This window comes from Scyliorhinus torazame, chromosome 3 (genome assembly GCF_047496885.1).
Source record: "Scyliorhinus torazame isolate Kashiwa2021f chromosome 3, sScyTor2.1, whole genome shotgun sequence".
Classification (NCBI taxonomy): domain Eukaryota; kingdom Metazoa; phylum Chordata; class Chondrichthyes; order Carcharhiniformes; family Scyliorhinidae; genus Scyliorhinus; species Scyliorhinus torazame.
The window spans coordinates 112,326,760-112,354,673 of NC_092709.1; the positions used below are offsets into that span (position 1 = coordinate 112,326,760).

Sequence of the window (27,914 nt, forward strand, 5' to 3'; positions counted from 1 at the left end):
GCCGAGTGGCAGCGGTTTGAGCCGAGGAGCGCAGAGCAGCAGAACGGAGTTCCAAGCTGGGGCCACCACTGTTAGCACCTCGGCCACGCTCGTCAGTTCCTGTCCCAACGACCCCCCCCCACCCCCCCCCCCCCGCCCCCACCCCCCACCACCACCTCCCCCCGCGCACGGTGACCAGCACACAGCCCAGCCTTTTCCAAACTTCCTGATCAAAGCAACACTAGATAAATTAATTGTTGAAATTAATGGCTAAGTCAGTCTTTAATATTGTCTAGCTGCTTCCTTCGCCGCCGGCCTCTTATCTTCTTCTTTTAATCTTTCTGGTGGTGATTAGGCACTCCCACCCTTCTACATGCATAACATGGCTGAATAACTCCTGTTGTCTTCCTCTGATACTGTTTAAGAGTCCTCTTGTTCTTCCGACATCATTCAATACTTCTTTGTTATTTAATTTCTCCACCCAGTTTACTCTAAGGATATTTCTTAAGCACCCATTTCAAAGCTGTTGATTTTCTTTTCCCCCCTTTCCCCAATGTTCCAAGCTTCACACCCACTATTCATTACTGACCACACATAACATTTGATCACATGGATTCTCATTTCAATTTGATGTTCCATTCAATGTTGCTTAATTTTGTGAAATCCTTTTTCGGATTTCAGTCCTGCTTTTGACATCGGATTATACTATGTTTCCTAGATATCTTATCTATCTTTTTACAAACTTTGGCAGAAAGAGTCATTGAAATGCAAAACAATCTCGACCTATGTTTTACTGATTTTGCTAAAGCATTTGATGAAGTCCAACACGGTCATTTCATGAAAATGCTGGAAAACATTAATATCGACGGGAAAGATCTTTTGTCCATCTGGAATATTTATTGGAATCAGGTAGCAACTGTCAGATATGAGAACAATCTCATTTGAGTGGCACAATGGCATACTGGTTAGCACTACTGCCTCACAGCACCAGGGACCCAGGTTCGATTCCGGCATTGGGTGACTGTCTGTGTGGAGTTTGCACTTTCTCCTTGTGTCTGCGTGGGTTTCCTCAGGGTGCTCCGGTTTCCTCCCATGGTCCAAAGATGTGCAGGTTAGATGGACTGGCCATGCTAAAATTGCCCCTTAGTGTCCAGGGATTGGGTGGGATGGGTGGGGAGTGGACCTGGGTAGGGTGCTCTTTCGGAGGGTCAGTGCAGACTCGATGGGCCGAATAGCCTCCTTCTGCACTGTAGGGATTCTATGGAAAGGAAAGTATCAAAAGAGGGATTAAACAGGGCTGCGTCTTCTCACCAAACTGTTTCTCCCTATACAGTGAATGCATTCTTAGAAGAATTGAAGAGATTGATTGTGCAAAGGTAAGAGGCAGAGTCATCAATAACATCCACTATATCAATAACATGAATAGCAACAAATTACGAAGACTTGCAAAGATGAATCGTTACAGTGGTAAAGGAAGGTGGTAGACATGAGCTCACACTCAGCTTCAAGAAAATGTACACGATGGTAGTAACAAAGAAAAGCACCATTCCAGTCTGCAACATCACAGTAAATGGGAGTAAGTTACAACACGGCAATCAATTCAACTATCATGGAAGCACGGTAACACTTGGGCCTGAATTTCATGTTTGGGCGCGCTTGAAATTGGTGTGGGTAGGAATAGATGTAAAGTCTGCTCCCGCCTGAGATTACATTGTTCACGCGATATTATGCAGGCTGGTTCAATTTACTGACCATCCACCGTGAAACGCTATCTGTGAAAGGCTGAGCGCTGTAGGGGAGAGAGGGTGGAGGGTGGCACTTCCAATGTGCTCCCTCCATGAAGCAGTTTCAGGAAGCTGCGGACTAATTTAAAAATAAATATCAGTGGAAAAAATACTCTGGGAAGCACAGTCATACACAGACTTCAGCCCCCAGAAACATTTGTTCATTTTATTTGAGCCCCGACTTTCATCTTATCCTGGATCGAGGTTGCAGCTGAAACATAGAGGCCACTTTGCCAATCGGCCCATCTGCCAACTGTAAAGACAGATGGGCCACGTAAAATCCCAGTCAATTGCTGTTTAATTCATTTACATTGGCTTCCAATGTGGGGTGCCCCTCGACTGAAATATCATGTCAGGGCACGATGGCATTGGGACATGTGCCTGACGTCTTCTCACACAATTGTACGGGCTTCCGAGTTGGGTGTGCGCCTGCCCGAACATCGGAAAATTCTGGCCCTGATGTCAATAGCAGTCTGGTGGAATAAAGGCCCAATTCTTTGCTATGATGTTTATAATTTCTCCTTACAGTACATTACAACTTATGAGAGCAATAAGTCAGATGCCTGAAGGAAGTTGTTCATGTTACAGGGAATTAATTCACTTTTAAATTATACTTTTCACTTCCCTTGGAATCTCAGCACGGTACAGTATAGAGGGAGGTTATTTGTCCGTTGTGCCTGTGCCAGTTTTGAAGGGAGCTATTCAATTTGCCCCACTCCCCTGCTCTTTCACCATAACCCAGAATTTATTATCTTTTCAAGTATTTCAATCTGCTTCCATCACCTTTTCAGGCAGTGCATTCCAGATCATAACAACTATCTGCGTAATAATGTTTATCCTAATTTCAATTCTGTTCTTTTGCCAATCTCCTTAAATCTGTGTTCTCTGGTTGCAGAGCCTTTTGAGACTGGAAATGGCTTCTCTTTCTTGATTCTATCAAAATGCTCCAAGATTTTGAACATCTCTATCAATCCCCCCCATAACCGCATCTGCTCTGACAAGAACAACCTCCAATTTCACTGGTCTCTTCATCTAACTGAAGACTTTCAATCTTGTTAGCATTCAGCACAGTGGTTAGCACTGGGACTACGGCGCTGAGGACCCAGGTTTGAATCCCGTCCCTGGGTCACTGTCCGTGTGGAGTTTGCATATTCTCCCAGTGTCTGCGTGGGTTTCACCCCCCAACCCAGATGTGCAGGTTAGGTGGATTGGCCACGCTAAATTGTCCCTTAATTGGAAAAATAAATAATTGGGTACTCTAAATTTACAAAAGAAAATCTTGTTAGCATTCTAGTAAACCCTTTCCAAGGCCTTAATACCCTCCCAAAACATGGTGCCCAGATGTTGCCATAATCCTCCAAAGGTTTATGCAGGTGTGATACCACTACCTTCTTTTTATGCCTTTTGCCTCTATTGTTAAAGCAAAGGATCCTAAATGTTTCTTTAACATGTCCTGCAATCTTTAGGGCAGACTTCAGGAGGACAAAGGCACACTGTTGAAATGGGGAGACAACATGAAAATGAAGTTTAATGCAGAGAAGTAGAAGCAAAAATGATTTTTTGATTCGGGCTTTGTCTACATATAATCCATCTCTCTGTTCCTGCACCATTTCTAAAATTGTACCATTAAGTTTATATTACATCCCCTTATACTTCTAACAAAATCAATAATGGTTGCTTCAATAAAAATCTAAAAGAGCAACGGTCTCAACATTGACCCTGGGGACTGTCATGATATTCAAACACACACATCATGATGGACACACTAACAGGCAAATCAGAGTACACAACACCACAACCAATCACAGACAAGAACACCAACCACATAAAAAGCACGAGCACGACACCTGGAGGTCGGTAGGTCTGGGGAGAAGGAAACAAGAAAGAGCTGTTGAAACACCACAAGCAGGGAGCCCCCCACGTGCAGAGTGCAAAGACCAAGTTGTAAATAGTGAGTTTAAATAAAGAAGCGTTGTACCACATGCAACTGTGTTGGCTCATCTGTGTGTCAGAACACCCAACACCACATGGTACAGGAGTGGATCGATACCTGCCTACCAACCTGCCATTCTGGACATGGACCACACCGGCAAACCGCAGCCGATGCAAGTCACGGGGAACCTAGGCACCAACTGGAAGCTCTACAGGCAGCGATTTGACCTGTACATCCGTGCCACCGAAAAACAGAATGCCTCGGATGATTCGAAGATTGCAATGCTCCTCTTCTACGCAGGCCCCCACCCAAACGATGTCTTTAATTCACTGGTGTTCGAAGAAGGCGAAAACCAGGCCAAATATGACACGGTCATCCTCAAACTGGACCAGCACTTTCAAACTGAAGTAAACGAAACTTTCGAAAGATACATCTTTCAGCAACGCCTGCAAGGTAAGGAGGAGCTTTTTCAACCCTTTTTGACGCACCTCCGGATTCTAGCGCAGTCCTGCGGTTACGGCACCACTACAGAGTCCATGATCAGGGACCAGATTGTTTTTGGCGTTGCCTCTAGTGGCCTACGCCAGCAGCTTCTTAAAATAAAGAGCCTCACCTTAGCGTCTGCTGTGGAAGCCTGTGTCCTCCATGAAAATGCTACCTGCCGTTTTGCCCGATTTCAGGCGTCCGAGTTGGCACGGAGGGGGTCCCCAGCCGTCGAATCGGCAAGCCAGGCCGCCCACGACGTTGAACGCATCCAGGCCGTCGATTTCTTCCCGCCCCACGGCCCGGACGACAGCGGCCGCTTCCCGCGCTTTTCGCGGTCTCCCGCGCAGGTGCGCGCCAAAAATAACGGCCACAACGAGGGACGCACTGCGCAGGCGCGCCCACCGCAAGATCGCACTGCGCATGCGCAGTGGCGCAACGAACGTCGTGACGTCATGACGTGCAGCAATTGTGGAGGTCTACACTTAAAAGGGCAATGTCCTGCAAAATACCGACAGTGCAACAGATGTGCCATGATAGGCCACTACGCAGCCCGCTGTCGTGCGGCTCAACCCATGGATCCGGCGCATCCTCGACAACCTCGCACACGAGTCAGGACCGTCCAGCCCACGCATCAAGACTTCCAGTTAAGTGATGCAGATGACCAGGATGACTTCCGAGTTGCCGTCATTGATGTCAACAAGGTCAATGCCATCAATCCAGACGATGAGTGGTGTGCCACCCTGACGGTCAACCGATCGCGCGTCGCCTTCCGTCTGGACACCGGCGCATCCGCCAACCTGATTGCTTACTCTGCAGTCCAGGCCATGAAGGTCAAACCACCCATCACACCATCCCGGCTTAAGATGGTTGACTATAACGGGAACGTTATCCCGTCCGTAGGATCTTGCCAGCTACAGGTGACTCACAAGAGGTACACGGCCACACTCCCCTTCGAAGTTGTGGGCTCATCAAAGGACTCGTTACTGGGCGCACAAGCGTGTAAGGTCCTTCACCTGGTACAGCGCATCATGTCTCTCTCTCCAGATGAGATATCCGACTTCCCGGATGCTGAGTTCCACGCGAATCTCCATTCCCTCCTCGCTCACAACCAGGAGGTTTTTGAAGGCATGGGGACATTGCCACACACGTACAAGATTCGACTCAGACCGGACGCCATCCCTGTCGTTCACGCACCTCGCAGGGTTCCTGCGCCTCTCAAAGACCGCCTCAAGGCACAACTGCAGATTCTTCAGGACCAAGGGGTCCTATCCAAGGTCACGGAGCCCACGCCATGGGTCAGCTCCATGGTCTGTGTAAAGAAGCCCTCTGGCGAGCTCCGTATATGTATAGATCCAAAAGATCTGAACAACAACATCATGCGGGAACACTATCCCATCCCGAAACGAGAAGACCTCACCAGCGAGATGGCGCGAGCCAACATATTCACTAAATTGGATGCGTCCAAAGGATTCTGGCAGATCAAACTGGACCCGGCCAGCCGAAGACTATGCACATTCAACACCCCTTTTGGCAGATTCTGCTACAACCGGATGCCATTCGGCATCATTTCGGCATCTGAAGTATTCCACCGCATTATGGAGCAGATGATGGAAGGCATCGAAGGGGTACGTGTATATGTGGACGATATCATCATTTGGTCCACCACTCCGCAGGAACACATGCATCGTCTTCGACGTGTCTTCACCCGCATACGGCAAAATGGCCTGCGTCTCAACCGTGCGAAGTGTGCTTTCGGCCAGACGGAGCTGAAATTCCTCGGGGACCACATCTCAAGGTCCGGGGTCCGTCCCGATGCAGACAAGGTTAGCGCCATCACAGCCATGCCACGACCGGCTGACAAGAAGGCTGTCTTAAGATTCCTGGGCATGGTCAACTTCCTTGGGAAGTTCATTCCCAACCTGGCTTCTCATACAACAAACATGCGCCATCTCGTAAAAAAATCGACGGAATTCAACTGGCACCAGTCGCATCAGCGGGAATGGGAGGAGCTCAAGCACAAACTGGTCACGGCACCAGTGCTGGCCTTCTTTGACACGACTCGCCCTACAAAGATCTCAACAGACGCCAGCCAATCTGGTATTGGAGCGGTACTCCTGCAAAAAGACAGCACGTCATCATGGGCCCCGGTTGCGTATGCCTCACGAGCCATGACCCCTACCGAACAGCGCTACGCGCAAATCGAAAAAGAATGCCTGGGCTTGTTAACTGGACTGGACAAGTTCCACGACTATGTGTATGGCCTGCCACGATTCACGGTCGAAACTGACCACCGCCCCCTGGTCAACATCATTAACAAAGACCTGAACGACATGACTCCTCGCCTCCAGCGCATCTTACTTAAACTCAGGAGGTACGATTTTGAACTGATCTACACTCCGGGGAAGGAACTCATAGTGGCGGACACTCTTTCCCGAGCAGTGAGCACACCACCAGATGCGGAGGGGTTCGTGCGTCAAATTGAGGCACACGTGACTCTGACAGCAGCAAATATGCCAGCTGATGATCCTTGTCTGGCCCACATACGCGCAGAGACGGCGACTGACCCTCTGCTGCAGCGAGTGATGCGCCACATGACGGAAGGGTGGCTAAAAGGGCAGTGCCCCCAGTTTTATAATGTGCGAGATGATCTCACCAATATAGACGGGGTCCTTATGAAATCGCATAGGATCGTCATTCCACACAGTGTGCGCCAGATGATTCTTCGTCAACTACACGAAGGCCACTTGGGCGTCGAAAAATGCAGACGAAGGGCCCGGGAGGCGGTATATTGGCCGGGTATTAATGAAGACATAGCCAACATGGTGCTCAACTGCACAACCTGTCAGAGGTTTCAGCCAGCGCAACCTCCGGAAACACTTCTACCACACGAGATGGTGACGTCCCCCTGGGCGAAGGTGGGTGTTGACCTATTTCACGCGCTCGGCAGAGATTACATTGTTATTATAGACTACTTCTCAAACTACCCGGAAGTCATGCCTCTCCATGATCTGACGTCGTCCGCAGTCATTGGGGCCTGCAAGGAAACGTTTGCTCGCCATGGCATTCCAAGGACTGTCATGTCAGACAATGGACCTTGTTTTGCCAGCCGTGAATGGTCGTCCTTTGCCGCAGCATATGGTTTCACTCATGTGACATCCAGCCCTCTGCATCCACAATCGAACGGGAAGGCTGAAAAGGGTGTCCACATCGCAAAGCGGCTCCTGTGCAAGGCGGCTGATGCCGGATCGGACTTTAACCTTGCCTTGCTGGCCTATCGATCGGCCCCGTTATCCACGGGCCTCTCGCCAGCGCAGCTACTAATGGGTCGCTCCCTCAGGACGACGGTACCTTCCGTCCTGGCACCGACAACAGACCATGAGGCGGTTCTTCGGAACATGCAACTGCAGCGTGATCGCCAGAAAGGTCGGTACGACGGACCTGCCCCCCCTGTCCTCCGGAGACAAAGTACGCGTCCATCAACCGTATGGTGGCTGGTCAGCACCGGCCGAAGTCCTCCGACAAGTGGCTCCCCGCTCGTTCCTGGTTCGCATGCCGGATGGTTCCATGCGTCGCCGCAATCGGCGCGCCCTTCGCCGACTTCCACGCTCACAGCCACACAACACGCCAGATCCTCAACAGGCTTCCGAGGATGACTTTGTGGAGCTGCCGCACATCACGCCCTTTCCATCGCCACCCATGGCCATGCCTGCACAGCAGCCGGTGGTTCTTGATCCACCCTTGAGGCGGTCAACCCGAATTCGTCGCAAACCCATTAGAATGGACTTATAATACAGTTCATATGTTAAATAAGTTGGACAATTTTACATGATAACCTGTTGTTGTTTATCGTTCCAGATGTCTGACTGGACAACTGTTCAAATTTTTTTTCTTCTTCTCTCGTTCGCATTTCTGTTATGTTATGGTACAACTGGATTCATGTGACGCACTCGACATCGCCCCATGTACATAGTTCCGTCATAGACACATGCTGCACACGACACACACACACTCTTAGATGCACTCACGTCACGATCATATTTATTACCACGTAGGCACATATCTTTGTAAAAAGGGGGGATGTCATGATATTCAAACACACACATCATGATGGACACACTAACAGGCAAATCAGAGTACACAACACCACAACCAATCACAGACAAGAACACCAACCACATAAAAAGCACGAGCACGACACCTGGAGGTCGGTAGGTCTGGGGAGAAGGAAACAAGAAAGAGCTGTTGAAACACCACAAGCAGGGAGCCCCCCACGTGCAGAGTGCAAAGACCAAGTTGTAAATAGTGAGTTTAAATAAAGAAGCGTTGTACCACATGCAACTGTGTTGGCTCATCTGTGTGTCAGAACACCCAACACCACAGGGACACCACTGCACACTTTCCACTTGCGTGAAAAACACCAGCTTCATCACGATTTTCTGTTTTCTGACCCGTGGCCAATGTTGTATCCACTACTCCTTTAATTCCATGTCTTCAAGTTTGTGACAATATTAGCATATATCTGACAAAGTAGAAAACTGCCATATAGGTTCCTTCTACAAAACGTAGAACAAATATAGTCTGGCCAATTATCACCCCGTCGGCATACACTCAACTATCAGCAAAATTAAAAAAGGGGTCAGCGATACTACTATCAAACAACACATTCTCATCAATGTTCAGTTTAGTTTCCACCAGGGCAAGTCCAGTTCCAGACCTCATTACAGCTTTGGATCAGACTTGGGCAAAAAAGGGTTGAATTCTAGAAGTGATGATAAAGTGATTGGCTTTGACATCAAGGCAGCATTTGACCAAATGAGGGATCAAGGAAGCCAAGTAAAACTGAAGTCAGTGAGAATCAGGATGCAAACTCTCCATTGGCTAGAGTCATATCTCACACAAAGGCAGATGGTTACGGTTGTGAGAGGCTAATCATTTCAGCCCCAGAATATTGCTGCAGGATTCTCTCAGGGTTGCATCCTCGGACCAACCACTTCAATCTATCATCAAGGAAGAAATAGCGAGGCATCTGGATGGAAATGATCCCATTGAACAGAAGCAGCATGGGTTCATAAAGGGCAGGTCGTGCCCAACTAATTTAGTGGAATTTTTTTAGGACATTACCAGTGCAGGGAGCCAAAGAATGTGGTATATCTGGATTTCCAGAAAGCTTTTGACAAGGTGCCACACAAAAGGTTGCTGCATAAGTAAAGATGCATGGTGTTAAGGGTAAAGTAGTACCATGGATAGAGGGTTGGTTAATTAATAGAACAGTACGAAGTCTTACAACACCAGGTTAAAGTCCAACAGGTTTGTTTCGATGTCACTAGCTTTCGGAGCGCTGCTCCTTCCTCAGGTGAGCACCTGAGGAAGGAGCAGCGCTCCTTCACCTGCACAATAAGACTTGGCACAAGGCTTCACATAGCGATATCTCTCAGCATATTTTGTTGTCATGTGATGATGGGGACTATTTATTTACATTAACACTTTACACTAGTGGGGGAGATTAACTGCCCAGAAAATGCTGGCCTATCGAAAATCCTACTTGATTCCACCCACTTCCGGGTCTTACTGGAATGTGTTCTATGGAGAGTGGGGAACCTGTGTGCAGCTGCTTCCTTCCTTCACCTGAGGAAGGAGCAGCGCTCCGAAAGCTAGTGACATCGAAACAAACCTGTTGGACTTTAACCTGGTGTTGTAAGACTTCGTACTGTGCTCACCCCAGTCCAACGCCGGCATCTCCACATCATAATTAATAGAAAGCAAAGAGTGGGGATTAATGGGTGTTTCTCTGGTTGGTAACCAGTAGTTAGTGGTGTCCCTCAGGGATCAGTGTTGGGCCCACAATTGTTCACAATTTACATAGATGATTTGGAGTTGGGGACCAAGTGCAATGTGTCCAAGTTTGCAGACGACACTAAGATGAGTGGTAGAGCAAAAAGTGCAGAGGATACTGGAAGTCTGCAGAGGGATTTGGATAGTTTAAGTGAATGGGCTAGGGTCTGGAAGATGGAATATAATGTTAACAAACGTGAGGTTCTCCATTTTGACCTCCTCATCCACCAGCTTCACCAACATCTTCAACACATAGGCCGTGGCACTTGTTCCCTTCACCCCCTCTGACGGGCCTACAATGCATAGATTCTGCCACCTGGACCGATTATCCTGGTTGACCACCCTTAGTTTCAGCTCCTTGCAAGCCTCACCCAGCATCGCCGCCTTTGCCTCCAACTACTCAATTCAATCACTGTAGTCCATGATTGCCCTTTCCACCTCTTGGATTGTCACTCCTTGCGTCTCCAAGTGCTTCTCCACCTGCTCCATGGCACCACAGACCCTCCACCTCCAAAACTCTCACCTTATTCGACTTCTGTCGGGTGCAGTAACCCGCCAACATTCCACCTCAGAGAAGAATTCACTCCCCACCACTTATTCCACAAACATTCCAACCAAAGAGCCCATTAATCGGGTAGAAAGGGCCAAATTCAAAGCCTGTAACCAGGAGCTACCCTGCGTGCGACTGATCAGCACATGGTTGCCACCGGATGTCTATTGAACATTCTTCTAACTTTGTGCACAATAAGACTTGGCACAAGGCTTCACATAGCGATATCTCTCAGCATATTCTGTTGTCATGTGATGATGGGGACTATTTATTTTCATTAACACTTTACACTAGTGGGGGAGATTAACTGCCCAGAAAATGCTGGCCTATCGAAAATCCTACTTGATTCCACCCACTTCCGGGTCTTACTGGAATGTGTTCTATGGAGAGTGGGGAACCTGTGTGCAGCTGTTGGGTCAGTAATTTAAGTATTCAAACAAGTAATTAGAACTGAAGAAGAGTCACATGGACTTGAAACATCAACTCTGTTCCTCGCTCCACAGATGCTGCCAAACCTGATGAATAAGTAATTAGTTACGCCTTTTACCCAGGATTCTGGCTTCATCAGTCAATGCGCAGTTTTTTTTTTAGTAAATTTAGAATACCCAATTCATTTTTTCCAATTAAGGTTCAATTTAGCATGGCCAATTCGCCTACCCTGCACATCTTTGAGTTGTGGGGGCGAAACCCATGCAAACACGGGGAGAATGTAATTTATGAGCATAGCGGTGAGAAATTGATCAATGAAACGGACAGGTTGGGAAACCTTCAAAGAGTGAAGTTCCATGGTTGCTTCCACAGAAGTCTGTGGCCACGACACTTAGTCTGAGGACGTGTTTATACTGCTTCAGAGGTGATTTCCAACTTTTTGTCAGTTGTTTCACCTACGTTGGACTTTACTCACCTTGATCTGGTGTTCCTGGCTGTCAGCCATCACTGTAGCGTTTTAAGTAGCTACGCAGCTGTAGCATGGAGTTTTGAAGAGAAACAACCGCACCGTGACCAACAGCACCAGGAGCCATGCCAACGTCAACAGCAAACAGCAGCAGGAGGAGCAGTGACAATACCAATGGCACCTTCCTCCTACAGTCATATGCTGCTTCACAGATTGAACAGATGGACACAAGAGCTCCAGTTTGAAGGAGGCGATACCCCCAGCACAGATATATATAATCAGAGGATCAGCTTGCCCGACATTAGGGACGGGCAACAAATGCTGGCCTTGCCAGGAACACCCAAATCCCATGAAGAAATAAAACAAATGAGCAATGATGCATTGGAGGGTTGATGTGGCAGGTTGTTGACATCTGAAACCTCCCAGAACAAGTGCCCTTTCCAAGGACATGTGGGCACACATTGCCAGTGGCCGTCAATGTCACTATAAACCCTGAGTTTTTTGGCCTCTAATCCCTTCCAATGTTTTGCTGGTGACATCCACATGATTCACAATGATCTACCTACAAATGCAATGCCCAGGTGACCAATGCTATGTCTGCTAAATTAGCCACTAACGTCCACTGAGGCACTGATGAAGCCAGTCAGACACAGATAGGTTCTCGGATTTTCTGCATTGACTGGATTCCCACAGGTTAGTTCAGGGAGTTACTGGATGCACATTTGTGGCAATCAAAGTGTCCTCAGATCAGCCTGGAGTAATTATCAACAGGAAGGGATTCCATTCCCTCAATTTGCAGATTTAATGTGACCAGTGTAAGATTTCCACTCATATCTGGGCATGATTTCCTTGAAGCTGCCACGGGTCCCCCATTCTTCGATAGGCAGACAGGCATATCTCCCACAGTTTTTACACCTCATGCTCATTGACTGGCTGGCTCCTTGGAGGCCACAATTATCTTCTAAAGGCCTAGCAGATGACACCTGTGAGAAGCCCTACCAATGATGCACAGGAGAGGTACAACAAGGGCCATTTGTGAAAGTGCAATAACTGAGCAGGCCATTGGATTGTTGAAGATGTGGTTCAAGTATCTGGACAGATCTGGGGATGCCCTTCAGTATCTTCCAGCAAGAGTTTCCAGAATGATGGTGGTCTGCTGTGAGCTGTAAAACATGGTGCTGCAGAAAGGACCAGAGCTGCAGGGGGAAGAAGCTGCAGACAGCAGAGGAGACTGTTTGATCAGCCATTCACCTGGCTGCCAAAGAACTACGCAACTGCGCCATACAGTTCAGCTAATCTGAGACAATATGTGCAGTGACGCTGGGAACACCATCTATTCTCACTGTTAAAAATCATTACATTCACACCCTTTCCTCATCTTCCCACTTAGTTATAGCCTAAAGGCTACTGTCCATTTGGTGTTTGGGATGAAACAAAGTAGACAACAAGAGAATGAAGAGTTCAGAGACAGTGTTTGGTTTATTTAAATAAACATATACATAAGGACATGCATGTTGCTATCCAGACTAAAGTAAATCATCTTGTGCAACTAATAAGTCTTTCTCATTTATTAGCTAGAGGCAGGCTGCTTGTTCCGCTGCTCTGACAGCTGAGATACCTGTACTGGACATCCTCTGAGCTTTTGAGTGCCCCACCGAAGACTACCCTACTTGCAACCATGCAGGGCAGACTTGGTCACTGGGGACAGGAAGTGGCATGTGGAGCTGTGTCTGAAGCGGGGGTTACAGGGCAGCACGGAGCACAGTGGTTAGCGCAGTTGTATCACAATTCCAGGGTCCCAGGTTCGATTCCCGGCTTGGGTCATTCTCTGCACGTTCTCCCAGTGTCTGCATGGGTTTCCTCTGGGTGCTCTGGTTTTCTCCCAGTCAAAAGATGTGCAGGTTAGGTGAATTGGTCATGATAAATTGCCCTTAGTGTGCAAAAAGATTGGGTGGGGTTACGGGGATAGAGTGGAGGCTTAAGTGGGGTGCCCTTTCCAAGGGCCAGTGCAGACTCGATGGGCCGAATGGCCTCCTTCTGCACTGTAAATTCTATGAAATGTTTACAAGGTTGGAGAGGTAGGAGCACTTGAAAAGAGTCCATACTTCCCTCTGGCTTTTCTCTATCTTTCTTCTCATGGTCCACCTGCACCCGCTTCTAGCTACGATCTGGACATTGCTTATCTACATCTTACAGAGACGCTGAGCTACCAAGTGTAGGCTTTGCTCTGTCCTTTGTAAAGTGGCATCTGGAGTGTGTATGCTATTGGTCAGGCCCAGCATATACTAGGATGCCTTTCATGTCTGATGGTCCATGTAGATGGCCACTCTTTCGATGGAGATAGATATCAGTAGAAACTTCTGAGACATCATGCTAGGAATAGATGCTTCCATGCTCTCTCCATGAGTGTGCACTGCTTCTGGAAATGCTGATGGAAGCACATACATTTCCAGTTGCTGTTCCACAAGAACCCTTGTCGTGGTTGACTCCCAAGTGTCAGCACCTGCATCTAGTGAAAAGCTTTAAGTGTCCTGTGCTCACGAATGGGAGCTTTCTACTGTTGATTCTGTCTCCAATAGATGCTCCTCTTGACACGCAAGGTGTGCCTCACTGTGTACAATTTAGCTATCTCCAGTGGAGTCACCACCAAAGTGTGTATCTGTGCTGGTGTATGGTGCATGAGTGAGGTGATAATGCATCCCCAGAGTGCTCACCCACCTCTTGAGGACTTGTCAGCCTCCTCCGCCACGAAGGACGTGTGGGAGATGAAAGTCATGAATTATTGCTGACATGTGTAATCAGTCTGAGGTTTTATAAGGCAGTTATGTTTTAAATTGTCTCCTTCAATTCAAGGTAAAATGGAGTAATGGAGACCAGCATGTGTTCCTCCTGGTTATGCCTGGGAATACGTGACTTGGTTGTCATGGGGACAGAGAGCCCAGGGCAAGTCCTGTTTAAATTCAAGTGCCATCTTTCATTCTTGGAGACAAAGGAAAAAGCAGCTGGCCTTGCTATGGGTAGACTTAAAGACACTTAGGCAGTGAGATTCAGAGCATCTGGACAGAGAGGGAGCCCCAGAGAAAGAAACAGGGAAAGAATGGCTGGGGAAAAGGATGTTAGTCACCAGGCAGAATGTGGGTGGGAGCTTGTTTTCTGGCTGAAGAGAGGCACCTGTAGAAATGTAAGGATTCTGGAAGATTTGCTGTGCCATGGCCAGGAAATGGCTTGAGTGGGCCTTGTTACTGGACATTGTTGTGGAGATTTTCAGAAAGCTGAGGCAAACAACTCTTGACAAACATTGGACATTACAACTCAGTGGAATGGGGAGAAGCAAGCCTATTGGAAGCTGGGAGCAACTCTGGACTGGCTCCTGTGTAGAGAACATGGGTGTCATTCTCCGACCCCCTGCCGGGTCGGAGAATGGCCGTTGGCCGCCGTGAATCCTGCCCCCGCCGAAGTCTCCGGTACCGGAGATTGGGCGGTGGTGGGAATCGGGCCGCGCCGGTTGGCGGGACCCCCCGCTGGATTCTCCGGCCCAGATGGGCCGAAGTCCCGCCCAGAAATTGCCTGTCCCGCCGGCGTAAATCAAACCTGGTATTTACCGGTGGGACCAGGCGGCGTGGGCGGGCTCCGGGGTCCTGGGGGGGGAGCGGGGCGATCCGACCCCGGGGGGTGCCCCCACGGTGGCCTGGCCCGCGATCGGGGCCCACCGATCCGCGGGCGGGCCTGTGCCGTGGGGGCACTCTTTCCCTTCCGCCTCCGCCACGGCCTCCCCTCAATGGTGGGGCTAGGCCGCCAAAGATGCAGAGCATTCCGCACCTTTGGGCCGGCGCGATGCCCGTCTGATTGGCGCAGTCTTTGGCGCCAGTCGGCGGACATCGCGCCGTTGGGGGAGAATTTCGTCCCATATGAGTAACATATAAACGTGGCATGGGTTTTTGGCTGTGTTAGGAAGTTAATGGGATACCCTGTCTGTAATTAAGCTGTCTACCAAGTAATGTTTAGCTGATGTTGATTTTCTTTTGGTTGTTACAGAAAAAGTCTTAAAATGTGAAATCTTGTTGTGTGATCTTTGATCTGGGAATTCAAACGCCTTTTTAAATGTTATGTCTCAACAGGGAATGTATCACCCAAGGAAAGGGCTCAAATTGTGCATATCATGAACTTATAAGTTGGTGGTTACCAGTTGGTGGTGACACCAATTCAGCATGAGTGACTGTCATGTGTCAAATGGCAGTATAATATCTAAAACTGCCACCAGGTATGTGGGAGATCCTCATCTCTATCACAATGCCCATGGACTGTGCCACCTTGCCAATTGCAAAAAACTATTCCTCTACAGCAATCAATTTGCAATGTGACTATCACTGCAGGCCTACCCCTGGTTCTTTCCCTCTCATGGAGTTGTGCTTTCTATTTTCCTGCAATGATAGAAAGTAAAGCATTGTGTGTGCAATAAGCGGAACACGTGGACAAGCTGCAATAACAGTTGTGGAATAACAGTTGTGACTGACGGATGGGTGTGAAATGTCAATAAGATGAGGCTGAGTGTCACTGTTGACTGTTCATAGATTATCATAGATTATCATAGAATTTACAGTGCAGAAGGAGGCCATTTGGCCCATCGAGTCTGCACCGGCTCTTGGAAAGAGCACCCTACCCAAGGTCAACACCTCCACCCTATCCCCATAACTCAGTAACCCCACCCAACACTAAGGGCAATTTTGGACACTAAGGGCAATTTATCATGGCCAATCCACCTAACCTGCACATCTTTGGACTGTGGGAGGAAACCGGAGCACCCGGAGGAAACCCACGCACACACGGGGAGGATGTGCAGACTCCGCACAGACAGTGACCCAAGCCAGAATCGAACCTGGGACCCTGGAGCTCTGAAGCAATTGTGCTATCCACAATGCTACCGTGCTGCCCCAGATGGGGATGCGAGGAGTGCCTGGAAAGAGAAAGGAATGAATGGAGCTGCAAAGTATGTTGTTCTGAGAAATGCTGTCAGGGGAACGCTGGGTAAGTCACAGTGAGGGGGGCTGACACCTTAAAGTGTTATGCTACTCAGCTTTCCTGCCCTTATTGGATCAATGAAGCTCGCACTGTATCTAGTCGTGAGGATCACACTCCTACTGCTACTTCTGACACCTCCAGGCAGACCTGTTTGGCTGGATTCTTCCTCCCGTCTGCAGGAAACAGGGCTTCTCTTCTGGTCCTCACTGCCTCTAGCATCACCCTCCAAGGAACAATCAAGAAAACCGGTGTGGGGCACCCTTTCCATATTTCCCTGCCATCATTCTTCTGCTTGCAGCCGTCACAAAGAATATAGGGTGCAGTCATTCTGATCCCTGGTTATTTTTAGGGCCCATTTAAATTGAGAGCCTTACATTGATTGGTGCAGGCTGACATCAGACCCACACTCCATGATTGATCAGGAAACAAATGGCTTTCTGATTTGCTGAAACAAATGGCTTTTTGATCTGCAAATGGATCCGTTGAAATAATATTCTGCTCACTGTCTCTAAAAGCTTTCCTCTCACTGTTGTTAAGCTGATCTGCCAGTAATTTCTGGGTTTAACCCTCCTTTTTTTAGAAAAGGGATGTAACATTTGCAATCCTTCAATCTTCTGGCACCTGTCAGACCTAAGGTAGATTGGAAGATTATGACCAGAGGCTCTGCTATTTTTATTCTCATTTCTCTCAGCATCATCGGTGATGTTCTATGTTAATCCCAGCCGAACCAAGTACTTTTTCCATTTTTAGTGCATTTAAGTGCCTCCATTTATCTCATCAATTACTCTACTGTCCTCCCTTTTCTCTTCCATCTCCAATTTTCAATAATTGAAATGATGGAAAAGGTTAATGAGAATAAAAAATAACCAGAGAAAGAGCATTTCTAAAATCTAAATTGTACTGCTTGGCACTACCAAATGACACTGGCCATGTATCAACCTGGAAGTTAACATTTAAATCTTTCATCACAGATGTTTTGACAATACATTCATAATTACTGACCGTTATATACATTTTACAGCTTTTGTTTTTATTATCTACTTACCTTAACCCATCCATCTCTTCCATATCATCAAGGGTAATCATTCCATCTCCAAGGAAGATGTACAAGAAGCTATCAGGCCCAAACAAGAGCTGTCCACCCAAATGCTTTCTGTGTAACTCTGCTACTTCAATCAATACTTTTGCCGTTCTTGTATCCACTTGATTTGCATTTTTTCTGTGTAATAAATTACAATTATGTTTATTAATACAATTACATTCCTTTGAAAAATATGTTAAAAGAAGAACTTGCATTTTACTGCGATGTTCATGACCTTCATTTGCCCCAACATGCTTTACAACAAATTAAGTATTTCTTTTCTAAGTGTAGTCACTGTGGTCGAGAAGCATAGAATCATAGAATCTCCACAGTGTAGAAGGAGGCCATTTGCCCATCGAGTCTGCACCGACCCTTCGAAAGACCACCCTACCTGGGCCCAATCCCCTACCTTCTCCCTGTAACCCCACCCAACCTTTGGTCACTTAGGGGCAATTTAGCATGGCCAATCCACCTAGGCTGCACATCTTTGGACTCTGGGAGGAAACCGGAGCACCTGGAGGAAACCCATGCACAGCCAGGGAGAATGTGAAAACTCCACACAGACAGTAACCAGAGGTTGGAATTGAATCCGGGTCCCTGGCACTTTGAGGCAGCAGTGCTAACACTGCCGCCGTGCAGTCCATGCACCGTGTATTAGGTCAATTTGCAAGTTCTAAACAAGCACAAAAGTCAAAACATGATCAAGATATGCATTGTTAAAAAAACATACATTGCAGTGTTTGCAGGAATACAGTTTCATTACATATGTTATGACCCCCTGAGCTACTGCGTAGTCAATTCTAGTCCCACTTGACCCCGCAGTCTCAGTACAATTGGATTAACTAATAATTCTTAAAAAACAGCCAAAGTCTTTGTCCCTTAGCTGCCCAATAACTAAAGCCTCCAAGTTTCTAAAGTTAAACACAATTATGTTTAGTAATAACAATAACTATAATTAAATATGCAGCAAATCAACAGGTTAACTATTACCTAATTCCTAACCCCGGGTTAAACTTGTCCCACCACCTACACATACACAAGACAGACAAACACAGAGGGGAGTAAAATAATAAGTAAAAGGGATAAAAGTATTTATTTCAGATGGTTGTCTTATAGCACACCTTTCTTCAATCTAGGCTTTCATCACAGTCAATATGTTGACATCAAAATCCCACAAGCACCAGTTAAATTGATGTCCCAATAATCTGTTTTGATGGTGCTGTTTGAAGGATAAATATTGGCAGGTTACCGGGGAAACTCCCTTTCCCTCTTTCTAATAGTGCATGGGATCTTTAATGTCCGTCTGAGAAACAAGAGATTCCTCACTATTCGCCCAAATGGCAAAGCCTCTGATAGTGCAGTACAGCCTCACTACTAAACTGAAGGATCAGCCTGGATTATCTTCAAATCGTTAGAGTTGGATTTTAACTCACGACCTTCTGACTCAGACCCAAGAGTACTATCACTGATGCAAGATGGCACCTTTCAAAGGCACAAATTTTGGCTGATAATTAAATATTATCAGAATTCCTTTTGACAGTTTTGATTTTTATTTTAACATTCCTTTTTGTTTAAATGAAGTGAGAACATTTCTGGTTATATCAGGAATACTTTTTGACTTATTGAACCCACAGTATGAATTTTCCTGTCCAGTTTAACACTGGTGACACAATGGCACCGTGGTTAGTGCTGCTACCTCACAGCGCCAGGGACTCATGTTCAATTCTGACCTTGGGTGACTGCCTGTGTAGAGTTTGCACATTCTCCCTGTATCTGCGCGGGTTTCCTCCGGGTGCTCCAGTTTCCTCTCAGTTCAAAGATGTGCAGGCTAAGTGGATTGCCCATGATAAATTGCCCCATAGTGACAAAAGGTTATGGGGATTGGGCGGTCCATGGGCCTAAGTGGTGTGCTCTTTCGGTGGGTCGGTGCAGATTCAATGGGCCGAATAGAGATTCTATGATTAACCTTTTAGTTAATGACATTCATTTACTGATGTTAATTCTCGTGCCTCACAGAGTCAATCTCAAAAAGGATTCATAAAGATCAACAGAAGACTAGAAACTAACCAAACAATGATAATTCTTTGTAACTGTTTGACTTTAAAATTTTGTCTCAATGGTAACAATGTTTAGCTATTCAGCTGAACTATTTAAATGAAATTCTTAAAATATATCTATAAAATTGGCAAGTCATGTTGCAGCTGTATAGAACCTTAGTTAGGCCACACTTGGAGTATAGTGTTCAATTCTGGTCGCCACACTACCAGAAGGATGTGGAGGCTTTAGAGAGGGTGCAGAAGAGATTTACCAGAATGTTGCCTGGTATGGAGGGCATAAGCTATGAAGAGCGATTGAATAAACTCGGTTTGTTCTCACTGGAACGAAGGAGGTTGAGGGGCGACCTGATAGAGGTATACAAAATTATGAGGGGCATAGACAGAGTGGATAGTCAGAGGCTTTTCCCCAGGGTAGAGGGGTCAATTACTAGGGGGCATAGGTTTAAGGTGAGAGGGGCAAAGTTTAGAGTAGATGTACGAGGCAAGTTTTTTACGCAGAGGGTAGTGGGTGCCTGGAACTCACTACCGGAGGAGGTAGTGGAGGCAGGGACGATAGGGACATTTAAGGGGCATCTTGACAAATATATGAATAGGATGGGAATAGAAGGATACGGACCCAGGAAGTGTAGAAGATTGTAGTTTAGTCGCGCAGTATGGTCGGCACGGGCTTGGAGGGCCGAAGGGCCTGTTCCTGTGCTGTACATTTCTTTGTTCTTTGTTTTGTTCTTTGTAAAACAGAAGCATGTCCTAACCATACTTTATATAGCTAATCACAATGGAAATAAAGCAATTAAAAACGCCTAATCAACAGCGTTTTTTTCACCTTAATATGTAGAATTGATGGAGGCAATTCAATGCTAAAACTTGCTTTAAAGTGAAATAAACCAACCACAGCCAAATAATTGGGTTCTTGTTATTGGTGATCTTCACAGGCAAATAAATATGTGGCATTTTAAAGAGCTTTAGAAATTTATCAGCATGTTAGTGTACCGCTAAATAGCATTACCATCTTACACATTACAGATGGAATCCTGTGGCTCTCACTGTGGCGGGCGGTGGGAGGGGCATGAAATTAGGCGTACCTGAATCCAATGCCTTTCCGCTTCCACCGAAATTAAGTTCTGGGTGGGAAAGCCCATGATCGACCTGCCGCAGCGCCCTTAAGTGGGCAGTTAACGACCACTTAAGGGCCTCATTCTGCTGCTGCTGGTATTCACTGCGCTGCAAGTAAGCTTGTTGCCATGTGGCATGCAAAACAGTTGCAACTGTGCAGAACGCTTGTGACCTTGGTGTGGTTCAGGGAATATCTTCATCAAATGCAATTAGTGCCTGACCAAAGGGCTGGACATTGGGATGGGGTGCTTCCTACAGAGAGCCACCCAGCTGCCCTTGTTCTCACCCCCTTACCTGCCACTCCTGTGATCCCCATCTGGCTAAATCCCACTCCCCTCCACATTACATACCTGCATCCTGGATCCTCCATGATCCTGGGACTCCAGGGGTGTCCTTACTGCAGCAGTCACAGCCTCCTCAGTGCTGCTGCTGAGCACAGGAGCTGTTAGCCTCTGATGGCCAGCAGCTCTCACTAGGCGGGACTTCCATCCTCGGGGACATGAGGGGCAGGCCCACCAGTGGTCTCACCACCGCCTGTTTGGCTTGCGATTTAGTGGGCCTTCCCAAAAACAGGCACTGCAGATCTACTGCTGGCCCTCCAGCTGGCAGACGAGATCCCTGGTGCTACAACAAGATTCTGCCCCATGGCATTCACATTATAATTTACAGCAAATAAAGTCCTGGTCAGTAATTAATATTCATAAGATAAGCTGGAGCATAAGTATCTCATATTGTTAGTGTACTACCTGGATACAGTGTATTCGACTACTCTAAGAATGTGGTCGTGTGGTCCAATGGCCCATCGTTCTTGGTTGGTGGTATAAGAGACATACAGCTTTCCATTTTTCTTGTATTTGGGATGGAATGTAAGGCTTAACAATCCTCTTTCATCTCCACCCTGTGGTTAAATAAAAAAAAACAAAGCATTGTAACGTTAAATATGTTCTCCATTTTGCTTCATCTGGAAACCAGTGCAGAATATCTTTCATTGGTATGGATAATTTGTTTATAAACTCCCTTTTTTTTCCTTTCTTGCATTGACTATAACACACAAAGGGATTATAAAATATTTCCCCTTAAACAACTAACTTGGAACTATACATTTGTCACAACTGACGTGAGTACTGCATTGCACATAAAAACCTCTTACTGCACCATTGTAAAGTGATTTGTGTGTGTAATCTCAAGATCTCCATGAAGACACATATAAATGCGAGGAAGAATTCTTTGTTCAGCTATTAACTTGCTTATACACTAAGGAAGACAAATGAGCCTAACACTAGCAGCCGTTTTTCCTGCTGTTAACATTCATAAAGCATTGAATACCACAGGGTGAGCTGTGAACTCCTTCCCTTGGCACTGCACTCCAAAAACAATTAAATTAATTGTCTAGCATATGAACTTTTCTTTACCCTGGAGGCAACTACATCAATTGTCACATCCATGGTGGTCTGCTCTTTTTGTCTACAATAATTAATAGCCATTTTTCATTATTGGCTGTGTATTGGACAGTGGAGCTATGCAAGGAATGAAAATTATCCTGTGTTTTTAATATTGCATGTAGTACTAAAAATTACTTGCATGCTTTATATAATCCATCTCATTACATACTGGTTGGGTGATTTTTTTTTTTCTTTCAACTTATCCTTTATTGATTGGAAGCTGTGGTAAAAGGCCATATGATATAGTCTCAAAGATCTACCATAAATAAATTAGTTTTTGTTACTATATATAATCACTGATCAAAAATACCGACAATTTTGCTTTTATAGTAATGATAAATTCAAAAGGACAGGCTTCTTGCTTGTCCTTGTTTTCCAGGGTGTTTTGATTACAGCACACAGAGAAGTGCTACAATAAGCTGATGTCGCACTTCTAATCCCTTCAAAGCAACGCCAAAATAAGTTTAATTAATTATATTTTATACTGGCAGTAATAAGTCTGAATGTTGTTGTTGATGCATTTCTGAAATTCTGCTTTGAGTGAATGCAGAAGGAACTTGGGGAACTCAGTTGTTGTAAGGTAGGTTCCACTGCACCTTTATTTCTCTGAAAGCAGAAAAGGCAGGAAAACTACAACAGAGGGTTTTTGGCCAAAGAGAGAACATGAAAAAGGTATGTTCAAAAGAAAAATTTTAAACTCATAAAAGAGATTAAAACTGTGATGCTGAAGGCAAATCATGAACCAATCAAAATACACATTCACAATTATTTAAAGATATACAGCAGAACGCACATCAAAATGAAGTTAAAGGCTAAAAGGTGATAGAGAAGAAGGAAATTAGCAAAAAGAAAACAATAGGAATGCGATATCAGGAGAAGGTAGTTACTTGGAATGCCAATGTGGTCATTTTTTTCTTCAGTCACAGGATGTGGGTAATGATGACAAGACCAGGATTTATTATCCATCCCTAATTGCCTTTGAGAAAATGGTGATGAGTCACTTTTTGAACTGCTGTGATCCCTGTGATGAAAGCACCCCCACGGTGCTATTTGGTAGGGAATTCCTGGATTTTGACTCAGCGACGATGAAGGAATGGTGACACATTTCCAAGTCAGGAAGATAAATGACTTGAAAGGGAGCTTGATAATGCTGATGTTCCTGTGCGCCTCCTGCCCTTATCCTTCCGGATGGTCAAGGACGTGGGTTTGGGAGTTGCTGACGAAGATGCCTTGGAGAGTTGCTGCAGTGCACCTCCTAGATGGTACACACTGCAGTCAAGGACTGCCAGTGGTGGGGACAGTGTATATTTAAGTTGGTGACAAGCTAGTTGGGTGTTGTTGGAGCTGCATTCATTAAAGCAAGTGGAAAGTATTTCATCACACTCCTGACTTTTATCTTGCAGATGCTGGAAAGGCTTTTGTGCAGTTAGGAGTTCAGTCACTCGCCACAGAATTCCCAGCCTCTGACCTGCTCTTGTTGCTAGCCCAGTTAGGTTTCTGGTATGACTCCAGCTAGTGAAGACATTTTCCCTGACTCCCACTGATTTCAATTTTACTAGGGTTCTTTGTTGCTACACTTGGTCAAATGCTGCCATGATGTTAAGGGCAGTCACTTCAGGATGGGTGTGTTTGTGGAGCCTCCTCCTATCATAGCTGTTTAATTGTCCACCACTATTTCTGATGAGATGTGGATAGACCTGCAGTGGTTCTGGGATTCTTCATGTTGACTTTCTTGGTACCTGCCGCAAGCCCAGTCAAGCAGCTATGTCTTTCAGGACTTGGCTAGCTCAGTCAGTAATGGTATTAGTAAAGTAATTCTTGGTGATGGGCGCAAAAGTCCCCCGCTGAGAAAACATTGAGCCCCTGGTGCCTCAATTGCTTCTTCCAAGTGGTGTCCAACATGGAAGAATATTGATTGATCAGCTGAAGGAGGGTGGTAAATAGTTTTCAGGAAGTTTTTCTTGCCAATGTTTAACCTGGTGTTGTAAAATTTCATGGGGGCTGCAGTTAATTTGCAGTAATCTCAGGACCACTCCCTCCTAACTGTATATCACTGTTGTCACATCTGATGGATCTGGCTTGCTTTTGGGTCAGAAATATCCTGAGATGGTGAAGGAGGAGTCTGGGATGTTGGCTGAAAGCTGGAATTCTGTGAGTATGATTCTCAGATTGAGCTTAATTAGTCTCTCCCAATTTTACTACAAGTCCTTAGATGTTAAAAAGAACTCTGTAGGGTCTACTGGAATTGGTGTGCCTCTGTCATGTCTGAATCTGATGTTAACTCAATGCTGTGTGGTCCATTTGGTTCTATTTTAACCATACTTTGTCCTAGTGGTTTGATACAACTGAGTAGCTCGTTAAGCCATTTCAGAGGCTGGTTAAAAGTTAACCACATTGGATTTGGAATGATATAAAGGCCAGACTAGGTAAGGAAGGTCAGTACTAAAGTAGATGGGTTTTAATGAAAATTCAATAACTATGTATTCACTAATACTGAAACTAAGCATTTTATCCCTGGTTTATCTTTAATTAACTGGTTTTAATTTCCAAGCCGCTGGATTTGAACTCTTGTCTCTTGATCATTCATCCAAGCCTCTGGATTACTGGTCCAGTAACATAACCAATTTGTTACTGTACCCCTGGAAGGAGGCACAATAGGGAGAGGTAGTCATAAAGATTATTTACAGTTACATGTGCAAACTTGTGGCAGATGGAATTTAATGTAGGCAAGTGTGAGGTTGCCATTTTGGACCAAAAATGGATAGAGCAGAGTACTTTTTAAATGGAAAGCGGTTAGGTACAGTGGAGACTTGGGGGTTAAGGTACATAGTTCTGGGGCTGGTTTAGCACACTGGGCTAAATAGCTGGCTTGCAATGCAGAACAAGGCTGCATTGCGGGTTCAATTCCCGTACCGGCCTCCCCGAACAGGCGCCGGAATGTGGCGACTAGGGGCTTTTCACAGTAACTTCATTGAAGGCTACTTGTGACAATAAGCGATTATTATTATTAGTTCCTTAAAATGCCAGGAACAAGTGCAGAAAATAATAGAAAAGGTTAATGGAATGCTAGCCTTTATATCTAGAGGATTGGAACACAAATGCACAGGGGTTATGCTGAAACTATACAAAACCCTAGTTAGACTCCACTTGGAGTACTGAGAGCAGTTCTGGGCACCACACCTTAGGAAGGATATTTTGGCCTTGGAGGGAGCGCAATGTAAGTTTTTGAAAATGATACCTGGATTACATAGATTGAGTTATGAAGAGAATTACTCAAATCAGACCTGCTTTCGCTGGAATTTTGAAGGTTAAGGGATGATCTGATCGAAGTATTCAAGGTATTAACAGGGAAAAACAGGGTAGTTAAAGATAAACTATTTCCACTGGTTGGAGATTCTAAAACAAGGGAGCCTAGTCTAAGAATTAGGGCTGGACCATTCAGGAGAGATGATAGGAAGAACCCCTTCACTCCAAAGTGGTAGAGGTTTGGAACTCTCTCCCACAAACAGCAGTTGAAGCTAGATCAGTTGTTAGTTTAAAATCAGAAATAGATATGTTTTTGTTCAGACCATAAGACCAGAATTAGGCCACTTGGCCAATCGAGTCTGCTCCGCCATTCAATCATGGCTGATATTTTTCTCATCCCCATTCTCCTACCTTCTCCCCATAACCCCTGATCCCCTTATTAATCAAGAACTTTTCTATCTCTGTCTTAAACACAGTGATTTGGCCTCCACAGCCTTCTGCGGCAAAGAGTTCCACAGATTAACCACCCTCTGGCTGAAAAAATTCCTCCTCATCTCTGTTTCAAAGGATCGTCCCTTTAATCTGAGATTGTGCCCTCTGGTTCTAGTTTCTCCTACAAGTGGAAACATCCTCTCCACATCCATTCTATCCAGGCCTCGCAGTATCCTGTAAGTTTCAATAAGATCCCCCCTCATCCTTCTAAACTCCAACGAGTATAGACCCACAGTTCTCAAGTGTTCCTCATACGACAAGCTCTTCATTCCAGGGATCATTCTTGTGAACCTCCTCTGGACTCTTTCCAAGGCCAGCACATCCTTCCTTAGATATGGGCCCCACAACTTCTCACAATACTTCAAATGGGGTCTGACCAGAGCCTTATACAGCCTCAGAAGTACATTTCTACTCTTGTATTCTAGCCCTCTCGACATGAATGCTAACATTGCATTTGCCTTCCTAACTACCGACTGAACCTGCACGTTAACCTTAAGAGAATCTTGAACAAGGACTCCCAAATGAAACAAAGATATTAAGGGATATGGGTGAAAGGTAGGTATATATAGTTAGGTCACAGATCAGCCTTGATCTCATTGGACGACAGGACAGGCTCGTGGGGCTGAATGGCCTACTCCTGCTCCTATGTTCCAGTGGACAGAAAGGCCTGAAATCTTTTGCAATCCTCTTCCTATGAGAAGTGAATAGTGACATAATACCAAAGTTTTTGTGCTCCACTAGGAATTTAAGAATGGATTTTTAACACGCATGACAGAGTAACAACAAAACGTTTCAACTTTTCATTCATGGCTTCTGACCTCGTTTTGATAGATTTGGCGGTTACAAGGAGACTTTCACTACTATGTCTGGGTGGGACCTTATCTCCATTTGGTCTCCATCTGTAATCTTTCTCATCATATCATGAAACAACGATGGTTATTTATTGTTCTCCTTCAAAATAATAATGAATGTTGAATTGTAATAGTAACCTATCTAAAAATGAACAAGAAGGTTATCTATGCTAAATTCATAGCATCTTGTTTTTATGTAGTGTTTTAACCAGTAAAACATCTATTGAGCTTTACAGGAGAAAATTAAACAAAATGACATCAAGTCACATGAGATGGTAGGTAGGGTGTTATAACATGCCTGAATACTATTGGCTCCGGACTATTAGGTATCCCATAATGTATTTTAGAGCCATCAACTAAATAGAAGAACAGAAATTAACTGAAGGATAAATTAAAAGGGACCTTCCTCAAAGGAGCATAGCCCAAAAAGAACAAAGAGGAACGGAAACTTAAAAATCAAATCAAAATGTGAAAATTGGGGTCGATAAAGGAATCCAACCCCTGCGGTGCCCACCGAGCATGAAAGGCCTCGAGTGTGCTCGTGGACACTGCATGCTCCTTCTCCAGGGATATCCGGCCGCAAATGAAGCCGCGGAAGAGGGGCAGCCAGTCCGGTCGGACGATCCCCTCGGTTGCCTGCTGCCTGGACCTGTTTATGGCAAGCTTCGCCAGGCCCAGGAGCAGATTCACGAGGAGGTCTTCCCCGTCCCCCTCCGCACCAGATGCCCATAGATCTGGAGCGTGGGCTGAAATGCAAACAAAACATAAACAACAATGTTGTTAAGAAATTAAAAAGGGAGTGCAGCCTAGAACACTCAACATAGACGTGGCTCACGGACTCCACAAGACCGCAAAGATTGCAAGGCTCTTGGGCATCTGAACCGGTGCAAAAGGTGGTTGCAAAGTACTGCTGCATGCATCACCCTCCACCCCAGATCCCCTGGTTTTAGGAGAGGACACCTCCATAGAGGGACCTCCAGTGGGACCTCCGCCGCCGAACGGCAACGAGGCATGGGTATCCCATAACCCTTAGTGAGTATGAGCTTCCCCCAATGGGGGGGCGTGGGGAAATCATTAGCAGTTTCTACCACCTTGTGCTGTATTCTTCATGGTGCTCACAAAACAGGGCAAAGAAGAAAAGGTTGACCAAAGGT

At 45.9% G+C, this 27,914-nt stretch overlaps 1 protein-coding gene across 3 annotated transcripts in view; it reads right to left on the reverse strand.

Moving 5' to 3' along the window:
* Window positions 1–27,914, reverse strand: part of hhip (hedgehog interacting protein) — a 435,190-nt gene that overhangs the window by 164,834 nt on the left and 242,442 nt on the right. For all 3 annotated transcript variants that reach the window (XM_072496136.1, XM_072496135.1, XM_072496134.1), the window contains exons 5-6: window positions 21,476–21,627; window positions 17,524–17,697 (exon numbers count right to left, since the gene is read on the reverse strand). In XM_072496136.1, the coding sequence (XP_072352237.1) occupies window positions 17,524–17,697; window positions 21,476–21,627 (326 nt within the window). The remainder of the gene's footprint in view (window positions 1–17,523; window positions 17,698–21,475; window positions 21,628–27,914) is intronic.